The following is a 10,684-nucleotide window of genomic DNA, read 5'->3' on the forward strand; positions in this document are numbered from 1 at the left end:
AGTCTTTGACTGTGCGATCCCCGCAGTTCTCAACTGGACCGTAGAGCCTCCATATCTCGCACTTTACAGTCTAACTTGCGCTTTTTCTCATACCCTGTCTCGGAACAATTTGCTGTTGTTTCTCCCACCTATTTCGACTTCAACAGACCCACAAGAAAAAACTAATACCTATAATTCATCTTTCCACTAGCTCCAGAAAGATGAGAAAATGCGAAAATGGCGAAAGTGTACATCCCTATCAAAGATATATTTTTACCCAGTACATCAATTGCCAAGAACCGAACGGATCATTTTTTGGTATTAGCCAGGAACAGGGCTTGCGTAACGCCGTTACAAGAAAAAGCATTACATGCACCGTGTTACTTTTTGAGTAACGCTACCAGTAACNTCTACTTCAGGCCTGCCATACCATCCAAGTTAACTTCAGAAGATCATTTCAGATGGCATATTAACTTCTTTGGGCCTGCCATGAAAGTAAAAAGTGTAAAGCTTAGTCTGATGCCGGAGATCACTCCAAGCCAATATCATCTCAAATCTATGCGAATACATGGGACTAGTCGACCCCATTAATGTGTAAGATTTAGTTCACAATGCTAAGGAAAAGTGTCAAGATCAAGAAATTATTTTTCCGTAAGAAATATTTTGAGAAGGGGTGAAATGAACGCAAAAATGCAGATGTCCTATTGGGATAAATTGAGCACATGATATCTGTCTCTATAGTTTTTGCTCAATAAGAAGTAAAACTTCTCGAAAGTGCCCGAACCCCCGGAAATCCCGGGATTATCCCTTGACCAACCCTGGATGGACTTACTCAACCACTTGAACTCTGTTTTAGGCACCCTCACCGTGGAAGAAGTGTACAAAGATCGGGACCAATTCGCTTCCCTGGTACGCGAAGTGGCAGCTCCGGATGTGGGTCGAATGGGCATTGAGATCCTATCCTTTACAATCAAAGATGTGTACGACAATGTCACATATTTGGCCTCACTAGGTAATGTAGCTCGCGGATGGACCTAAGACCAACCATCTTTACCCGCTTTGATTGATATTGCTTTCCAGGCAAAGCCCAAACTGCCGCTGTTAAAAGAGACGCTGAAATTGGAGTGGCTCAGGTGTGTTCCCCGAATGTTCATTGATCGTCCCTGATCCATACCTTGAGCTAATCTGTTATCGTTTTAGGCCAACCGAGACGCCGGAATTCGTGAAGCTGAATGCGAAAAGGCTGCTATGGACGTTAAGTACAATACTGACACCAAAATTGAGGACAATTCTAGAGCGTTCAAGTTGCAAAAGGCTAACTTTGACAAAGAAGTGAACACCGCCGTAAGGGATTTCCATGGCCCAAGAATGATTGGAAAAGCGTTGAAGCTGATATAAACAACGCCAAAAATTCATTACTCTCTTTCCCTCTCTTAGAAAGCCGAAGCTCAATTGGCCTACGAGCTCCAAGCTGCCAAAATTCAACAGCGTATCAGAAATGAAGAAATTCAAATTCTAGTGAGAATTCATTATATTCATCCATGTGTAGCTTCATGATAATAGGCTTATCATTCAATTTTATAGCTCCTTACTTAGGTGGTTGAAAGAAGGAAGCAGATCGAAATCGAAGAGCAAGAGATTCGACGAAAAGAAAAGGAGTTGATGTCCACTGTCAAATTACCCGCAGAAGCCGAGGCCTACAAAGTTCAAACCATTGCCGAAGGAAAGAGGTTCGTCCACGGGCTCTTTTAGGGTGAAAGTGGACTTGCGATTTTTCACTAGTACTTTCTTGCTTGAACTTCAGAACGCAAACGGTGGAGTCTGCTCGGGCCGAGGCTGAGAGGGTCAGGTTGACCGGCGCCGCAGAAGCTAGAGCCATTGAAGCTGTTGGACGGGCGGAAGCTGAGAAGATGAGAATGAAGGCTTCCGCCTATAAGCAATATGGCGATGCGGCGGTCATGGCGTTGGTCTTGGAAGCCTTGCCTCAAGTAAGCTAATTAATTTTTCTAAGCAAGACTGATCGGATTAGGTTGTTAAGAGCGTACGAATATCTTATTTCAGATCGCTGCCGAAGTGGCTGCACCTTTGGCCAAAACGGATGAAATTGTTCTTTTGGGTGGAGCAGATCGAACCACAACTGAAGTGAACAAACTCCTCGGACAATTACCGCCCGCCATTCAAGCCTTAACTGGAGTGGATCTTACTGGAGTAAGCTACTTTTTCCAAGCTCACGTTTGACTTTTCCTAAATATCGCTATCTCTTTTTAGGCTCTTGGCAAAATCCCTGGTGCCACCACCGTTAAAGCTTAACTCACTGCATTTCGCTCTCAAAAGTTTTGTTTCGAAGGCTCTTCGAAACAAAAATCGCAAAAAGTTATTGCAATGGTGAGGCCTAACAGACTCAAAGCGGATGGTTTCTAAATCCTTCGATTATTTCACTTTTCTAGTCTCCATGCAACCCCATGTAACTCGAAGCAAATTCAATTGAAACTGGATAAAGGCCATAATGGCCGGCGAGTTTCCATATGTTTACATTCACTATCGAATCTATACTTACGAAGCCGTCTCACTCAATTTTGTAGCCGTATTGTGCAATTTTATGTTAATAAAAGAAGTCCTAAACTTGTCCCCCCCCCAAAAAAAAAAGAAATAAAACTTCAAAATCAAGAGCAATTTTACCTTTGGAGAGTGATATTTTATTCCTGTCTGGTGGTTCAGATCGGTAAATTGGAGCTCGCAAGCGCCGTTGAAGAACCACTCTTCTCAGAGGATCTTTGGAAGAGGGCTCCGGTGATATCAATTAACACCCATTTGAGTAGCAGTCTCTTACAATGTGACCTCGTCATTCCCCATGCTAGTTTTTGCCCAACACCTGACAATTCGCTTTTTTAATAATCATTTTAATTCAGTTCAACGACAACTCGAGTGATCTTGATGTTAAGTGTAGCTGACGCGATGCTCAGGACAAAAAGTGATTTTGCCTTTTTTTGACCAGAGAAAAGCCACGCACAATATGAACTGCGCTTTCCGTAGGGGTCCTCTCATTTATAAATAACTTGATAGTGGTTGTGGCGGTGGTGGCGTCGGTTGTTGTTGCCTTTGTTGTTGAAGACGATGGTGGTGGGTGGAGAGGAGGGCTGTCTCTCTTACAATGCACGAGTTTCCTCAGTACTTACTATTTCGACATGAGGAGGGACAAAAACTCCCCTTCAAGCCGTTATTCATTGCGTAGGTTGAACTCCATTCACGGGTGGAGGGCCACCGGGATTGGGTGCCATCATAAACTGTTGGTTGTGAATGCCTAAAAGGAAAAGCCGGATAATTATCAAGTCACGATGCAAGATGGAAACGAAACTGCAGTTTTCATTGGCAATCAAATAAAAGGGCTAATCATAGCACATACAAGTAAAGATCATTACCTTCATAATGAAATCCCGAAAACCCACTGATTACCCTGGGATTTACAACTCACCTTGAGGCATGTAGTGTTGCGCAACTCCCGAGACGGGTACTCCCATCGCTTGTTGTGGGGGCATGTTATGCGGCTGAGTCATTTGCGGATGCACGGGATAGTTCATCACAATGTTGCTTTGCATGAAATGTGGAGGCAAGGATTGCGGTTGACCTCCTGGAGCAGCAGCAATGTTGAACATCATCTGATGATGTTGTTGGTGCTGATGTTGCTGTTGTTGTTGATGGTGTTGCTGGTGATGGTGTGGAAGTGGATGATGATGCGGGTGATGGGGATGATGATGGGGGCCGGGTGAAGGTGTTGTGGTCCCACCCCCTCCACCAGCTTGGCTTGGGGTTGGTGTCATCGACCCTTGTGGAAGCGACGGGGGCATATTGGGTTGCTGACTTGAAGGCACGCCTCCCTGCCACTGAGGTAGACTCTGGGGTCCATCTTGGGAACCATTCCCTGGCGGAGGAGCCACATTCAAGGTGTGTGGCTGGGTTAGAAACGGAGCCATGGACGTGGGCACCATTCCCCCATGAGCATTCGTAAATCGAAGATGAGCTATCTGCTGCTGTTGTTGTTGTTGTTGATTGGCTAAGCTAGCCGCCGTGAACTGCATGGGAGCAGGATTACCGTGTTGAAACTGCATGAAGCTAGTCGGGGGCTGATGCCCTTGGGCTTGAATGTTGCCCAATAGCCCCGTCGCCAAAAGAGGCTGGCCGGACACGTGCATGGGAGAGGGGCCCTCGCCACCCATGGATCCCCGTGGAGGGGGAGGACCGTTATTGCCTCGAAATCTTTGGCCTTGGGATTGCGGATGTTGGTGCATTTGATGTGGCTGAGGCACAACGGTGTGGGTGGGCATGGCCATGTTGGCCGGAACAGCCGTGGGAGGTACACTAGTGTAGAGTGTGCCCGCGTGAGACGACCCATGATTGTAGCCAGCCAAGGAAAAATTGGGGCTCTGCCCCATAATGGTCTGAGCAAAATTCTGCGGGTAGGCCACTGGAGCAATGCTCACCAACTGATGGCCACTTGGGGTTCCAGGCGTTTGGGGCCGGGCAGGAGGCGTGGCTCCACTAGGGCGGCCTCCACTTGGGCCAGACGGGACAAAAGCCTTTGCGTTGGGATTGAAGTTGAACTCCTTCGCATTCGGATTCAGGGTCGACTTTTTGGCCACCTCAACTCCTTCGTTACTTGCTGGTTCTGGCTTTAAGGCAGGTCCTTTCACACTCCCAGAGCCCTCCCCTTGATTGGGAGAGGCATAAGGGACGTCTTTCTGACTATTTTGCTGCTCGTTCACACCACTAGAGGCAGAAACGCCCATAGGTGACGAGGTTCTAGCAGCTGCCGTTTGGGCCGGAGGCACATTTACTGGTGGAGGTTGAGACGTCTGTGACGAAGAGGCCGCTTGGGGTAGGGGTGGAGGCAGGTTGTGCTGTCCAGCCATCTTGAAATTAACGTGGAAATCCTTCAGCTCAGACACGTGTTCTGCTTGCGATTTTCCACTGGCCGCTGGAGAAGGAGCAAAATTGGGAGGGGGACCTCTTAGTACTCCCGCAGTCGCATGCGGGCCTCGGTTGCTAGTGTCCTTGCTGTTTTCCTTATTGTCCAATCGGCTAGGGTTCGCACTTCCAGAGCTCTGCCAAACGAGATTCATTCAAAAAATTAATGCTCGGATCGCTCAAACGACGCTTTTGGGAACTCATTCAATATTACCTGTGGTGACGTCTTAGCATTTGCTTCACGGATGTTGTTGTTACTGCTGCTGCTGTTGTTGTTGTGGCCAGGGGCGTTATTTGCCGCATTAGAAGTGCTGCTGCTGCTATTGTTGTTGTTGACCAAGCTACTGGAACCACTGTTGGGCGTGTTACTGCTTCCACTATAGTTGTTGTTGCCCTGTTGTCTGCGCTCGTAGCTTTGCCTGGATCCATTGCCCTGATGAGGCGATGGCCCTCCGCCGCCATGCCCACCGCGACCGAAATCATCGTGGCCACCGTGACCGTGGTGATCTCGGTCACGATGAGCATGGTAGTCTCGTCCAGTGTGGTGCTGGTTGCTATTCTGGTTAGGAGGGGGAGTTGAGTGCATATGTCCTTGTTGGTAATGTCGTCCTACAAGCGAGACAAGAAGATCATAAAGATGCACTGAAATAATTTGTGTGAAAAGATGTTTCGAATACATACCACTTCCGCCCATTGGGCCACCGGCATGGCTCCCTTTGTTGAGGCTGTTCTGTCGCCTCGCAGGTGGAACATACTTGGATTGACCGCCAGATTGGTCTCGAGCACTTTGCGGCGAATGGTCTTTCTTAATCCGATCTTTGCTCTGACTTCTGTCTACGGCACTAAACATGGCTTCTTCGTCGCCGTTTTCCAATTCCACTTGTCGGTGAGAGGCCATATTACCCTGAATCTCTCGGGCAATTGAATCGGCTCTAGCTTCGCGTTCCCTAGAATGAATGAAAACTGCTGGTCATTTAGCCGCTTATCTCTCGGTCGAAGGAGCCCCAAATCTTACCTGAATTCAAGGGATTCGCTGTCCTTGATTTGATAAGTGTATCCTTCGAGCGTGTCTTTGTAGGTGGTGGTCACACCGTGGCGTTGCTCATTGAGAGCAAACATCTCTTCGGCATTCCAGCCTTTCCCGGACGAGGAATTCAAATCCAACCCGTCGCAATCGTCATCGGCATCGGGGACCCACTCTTCCAACTCACGCATATTCATCTCGCCATTGGCATTAGTGATTTGGGTATCGGTCATGAATCCACTCTCACCACCTAAAGATAATTGGATCCCATAAGCACTGACCTTGAAGCGAACGATTTCATTCGGACAGAACCTGGCCTTACCCGACTTGCTCGCAAACTCCAAGTCCACATTAATGCAATAGCTCCTGACAATGGCGGTGGGCTTGAAAACCAATTTTTGAGTCACATGCTTGGGATTAATGTGCGCTGGGGCGTCATGGGCCTCGATCTTGTGGCATTTTTCCAAAACCATTTCGAGTTCGGGCGACCACGACGTGAAAATTCCTTCAAACTTGGAACCGTCGACCGTTTCCACCTAGAGCCCAGGGAAGAGCATTACATCAGACTCTCAAATGGCATCTTCAACACGTAGGATTACAGCCCGGGAGCCCCGGAACTTACCACCATGGTGCTACCTAACAGGGTCGAGTTAGCGTAATGAAGCCCCTTGTTGGCGTACACGCCCTTGGTCGATTCCATCAAAGGGGTGGGGCTGGTTTTGGTGGGGCCCAAATTGCCACCGCCGCCACCACCGCTACTCTTGTGAGATGCGCTCACGGCGTTGGAACCCGTGCCGCTGAAAAGCGAAGGGGGAAAATCCAAGAAACATTAAACAAGCGTTACTTCGCACGCCAATCGGGCCTCAGGTTCCTACCGATACTTGGACCCAGAATGGGCATGGGAGGCGTGCGAGGCCACGCCCGAATGGGCATGGGGCGCTTTCTTCTTGTGCATGACTACACAAAAGGCGGAGCTAAATTCACGCTCGCAGTGAGGGGCGGGCGAAATCCAGCACCAGGTCAGAGGGCCCCAAGGGTGGGATGGCCAGCTGGGCCGCAAACCGCGCCAATCGCGTCACGCCTAGCCTCAGGCGGAGGGAAGAATGGAGGGAGGCCCGGAGGCGGGTCGATCGAAGGATGAGGATAATGGGCGAACACGTCAAATTGAGCTTGGCTGGAGCGCGGCCACCACAGCAATGGAGAGGCCTGTCAACTCAACGGAGTCAGCTCAGCAAGCAAGCAAGTAAGTTAGGGTGGATGGGTGATCCGGAAGTCAGTCCCAAGGTCCGTTGATCAGACCACTGCAGGGTGGGATGGGGGTGTTTCTTAAGGGTGCGTCCCGCCGGTCCGGGGACGAGGAGTCGAGCGATACCACAAGAAATAAACTCGTGGACTCGTTGGGCGGATTGCAACAATTCAATCGCTTCCCTCAGGCACACACACACACGCACGCACGCACGCACGCACGCACGCACGGAGCCAGTCCCTCAAACACGCTTCCACCAACGCACACATACACACACTCACACCGACGGACTCAGCCAGCCAGCCTGATGCATACACGTCGATGCTCGCTCAGCTAGTCTCTCTCTCACTCTCCTTCTCTCTGTCTTTGCGGTTGGGTCCGGCTCAGGCACGCTGGAGGACTGCGTCGCTCCCTGATCCAACAGGCCCCACGAGTTACGCGCCCGCCCACCCCAAGCACCCGTTGGATGGCCCCCGAACGAGCGGCAGTGCCCGGCTGGCTAGAGTTGGCTGGCGGTTGAGTGTAGCGGATGGGAGGCAGCCAGCGAGCGTGACTGTATTCTTGCGTTCCCGCCAGGCTGTGGCTGGCTCAGCCCGATCTTGGCTGATGGATTTAGAGGCCGAAAACGACCAAGAGGGCTGAATGGCCGATGGCCAAAACGACAGAAATTTATGATTACAGGGACTAGGCATGGACTAGGATGAGTCTTTAGAGCAGGCTGGCCTGTGAACCATGACGCTCAGGCGGAGAGCGCCGGTTAAACCACGCACGCAGCCACGGCTTGGGCTCCACTAGTGGCGATGATCCTGAAACGGATTGGGCCTATCTACTCACAATTGTACGTACTACTCATGGATGGAGTTTCTGACAAATGGGCCAATTTATGTCAAATTGAGGTGGCCTTTCGATAATCACGCTCTAAAAACGGATGCACTTTTGATACACAATCTTTATAGCCACTCTCAATCATGTCCAGGCACGAACCGTATGAAAAGGAATATATAGATACATACAAGATAGAAAAAACAATATAGAGGTTGAAATGTTGTTATATATATAAATGTTGATTAGAACTTGATATCAAAACACAAATGAAAAGGATTGTTTCAGTGTACATGAAAAAAGCTTCATTCCTCCAGCCTGATGACCAATTGAACGAAGGTGGCCCACAATGGGTCCAGGTCTAGGGTTGGGATGTGGAGCCAGGCAGCTTAATGCCATTGGCAACTGAGCCCAAGAAATGGCGACACTGAACAGGCCCCTGCCGTTGTCTGGCTGACTCAGCCCGATTCTACTGCCCAGGCCCTAATAATAGGGGGAATAGCGGAAAACAGCCCCTGGCTAGGCCTAGGTCTGCTAAGGCATGAATGGGTCAGACCGGGTCAGACCAATCACTATCAGACCCGCGCTACATTCCGAAGCGTCAGTTTTGTTTCCACTGGCCTAGTTGGCAGAGCGGGTCATCCAAAATTAACCTTCTCATTTCGTCTGTCCGGACATTCTCGCCAGCTCTGGTTCCAACTAAGAAATGGGATATGCAAAGATATAGAATTTATAAAATCCTTGAAGAAACAACCGCAAGGTTGAATTCACGTGACCAAATTCTGCTCATCTGGCGGCTGTCAGTTGTCATAGGACGAAACTGTCAGCGGCTCATGAGCGTGTCTATGAATTTCCATCGATAGCTCAACGATTGGTTTGGTACTGTTCAAACATTCAAAGTTAAGATGGTCGTAAGCGGGGTCGAGAAAATATTTAATCTTGGGCAAATTTTTTATTGTTTTTTTCTCGAAAGGAACCAAACATGATCTATTCTGCTCTTAAAAGTGCAAAATAATACTTTATATTTTACACATCCAAGCATCAAAACCTCATAGATATTCATTTCTAGTAATATAAAACAAGGTGTGTTCAAATGGGAGCATACATCTTGGTAAGAAGTAATGAATTAAGGATCAAGAAAAATAACTTAAGTAATGATTTGCCAATTTGACGAAGTTAGCTTTTGAATTTTTGATGCCTATCACTGACTGGTCGCTAGTAACCTAAAACAAAAATGATATGTACTTTTGAGGTGGTTTTACTTTATCAAAGCCAGTTTTGAAATAACTTACAAAATCATCAATGAGCAAACTGGAAACTTTGCATTTTTGCCATGTTGCGGACTTTTTAATAATATAACTTTGTTGAAAAAGATAGCGAATATTCATTCAAATGTTTGACAAATTTCTTTACTTGTTCTCTCTTGCTCTTTTCTTGTAGAGCATTTAATTGCTATATTGCTGATATACGTTTTCAGACAACGTTTGCTTGATAACGTCGACTAAAATGGACCATTTGCATTTCTGAAAAATCTTCTGACTCTTGTTCGTGCCGGGCATGGATCCTGAAGAGAAAGGTAAAGAGTCAGCTGATGTGCTACATATGTCGTATATTTCCTCTGAAATATTACATAGAACTCCAAAAATATAGATTTTCGTCAAAAAATACTTGCTCTATTAAATATGACATAAACTGTACGACCATGCCTGTTACAACTAAATAATGAGTAAACATAATAACAGTATTTGGTCCTTTCTAAAATAGCAGGTATCCTAATCCGTTTTTAAGGATTTTTTTTTTGCTCCTATCCACACCCAAAGACTGAACTGCATACTGCCTAACAGAAATTGGAAATGAATTATGCAATGGCACCCCAAAACATTAAGAACGATTCCATTACATCTCGAAATGGTATAATTGTAACCAACCCTCCAAAAATTACTTATTCCTTGTTCCTTTCTTCATTCCCCAAATTGGGCTTAACTTTTTCAGTTTTCTCTTAACAACTGAAAAATACGTACAAGCTCATAGGGCAATATTCCCAATTGGTTGGTGGGCAGCTGTATTTCTTCTGCAAACCTTCATGAATCAGTAAACTTCGCTTATAACTAGGCTCCGACACAATATGTTGAATTTTTTGGCCCAAATATGTCTTTTTCGTGTTGCTTAAAACAACCCAAATATGTTGATTTTATGTTAACCAAAATCGTTTCGGTTTGTTGTTTCAGTCCCGTTTATTTTTCCTAGCATAAAAACTAGGGCCGGCCAAGACTTGCAGATAAATATGGTCTATAATGACAGCAAATTTGCGTAAAAAATTCAAACAAATTTATTCAAAAATTTGCGAATAAACTTTTCAAAACATAGGCAACAACACGTTTGAGGGGGAGGGGCTATTTTTGCCTTCCATATCAAGCAACCCATAGATGAAGGGAATATTACATTATAACATTTTCAAGCACCAGTAATTGAACCTGCTATCCCTCAAAAGCAGATTCTTGCTATGTCCATGCTGGCTCCTGATTAGAAGACCTTGTAAAAAACATTTGTCATTTTGGCCAAACTTTTTTGTTAGTTGGGAAAATAAGCGAAAAAAATGAAACAATACAAAAATAGCCAGTGCAAAAAAAGTCGAGAAAAAATGGAAAAAA

The 10,684-nt window shown here is 46.8% G+C and overlaps 2 protein-coding genes across 2 annotated transcripts in view; one reads left to right on the top strand and one right to left on the bottom strand.

The window, feature by feature from the left end:
• The window catches only part of LOC131887322 (flotillin-2-like), a 4,312-nt gene extending 1,655 nt beyond the window's left edge, over positions 1-2,657 (top strand). Inside the window, exons 3-10 of the mRNA XM_059235902.1 lie at positions 836-991; positions 1,060-1,112; positions 1,180-1,323; positions 1,417-1,497; positions 1,576-1,709; positions 1,784-1,967; positions 2,041-2,187; positions 2,248-2,657. Of these exons, the coding sequence (XP_059091885.1) occupies positions 836-991; positions 1,060-1,112; positions 1,180-1,323; positions 1,417-1,497; positions 1,576-1,709; positions 1,784-1,967; positions 2,041-2,187; positions 2,248-2,289 (941 nt within the window). The 3' untranslated portion in view covers positions 2,290-2,657. The remainder of the gene's footprint in view (positions 1-835; positions 992-1,059; positions 1,113-1,179; positions 1,324-1,416; positions 1,498-1,575; positions 1,710-1,783; positions 1,968-2,040; positions 2,188-2,247) is intronic.
• Positions 2,658-2,858: 201 nt separating this feature from the next.
• Positions 2,859-7,406, bottom strand: LOC131887315 (ataxin-2 homolog). Its single transcript, XM_059235895.1, has 8 exons — positions 6,841-7,406; positions 6,588-6,762; positions 6,288-6,501; positions 5,957-6,215; positions 5,623-5,888; positions 5,156-5,550; positions 3,452-5,078; positions 2,859-3,280 (listed from the first exon to the last, which is right to left on the bottom strand). Exons 1-8 carry the CDS (start codon positions 6,918-6,920, stop codon positions 3,201-3,203), a joined length of 3,096 nt encoding a protein of 1,031 aa, XP_059091878.1. The 5' UTR covers positions 6,921-7,406; the 3' UTR covers positions 2,859-3,200.
• Positions 7,407-10,684: the final 3,278 nt, after the last annotated feature.

This window comes from Tigriopus californicus, chromosome 9, assembly GCF_007210705.1.
Source record: "Tigriopus californicus strain San Diego chromosome 9, Tcal_SD_v2.1, whole genome shotgun sequence".
In the NCBI taxonomy this organism is placed as follows: domain Eukaryota; kingdom Metazoa; phylum Arthropoda; class Copepoda; order Harpacticoida; family Harpacticidae; genus Tigriopus; species Tigriopus californicus.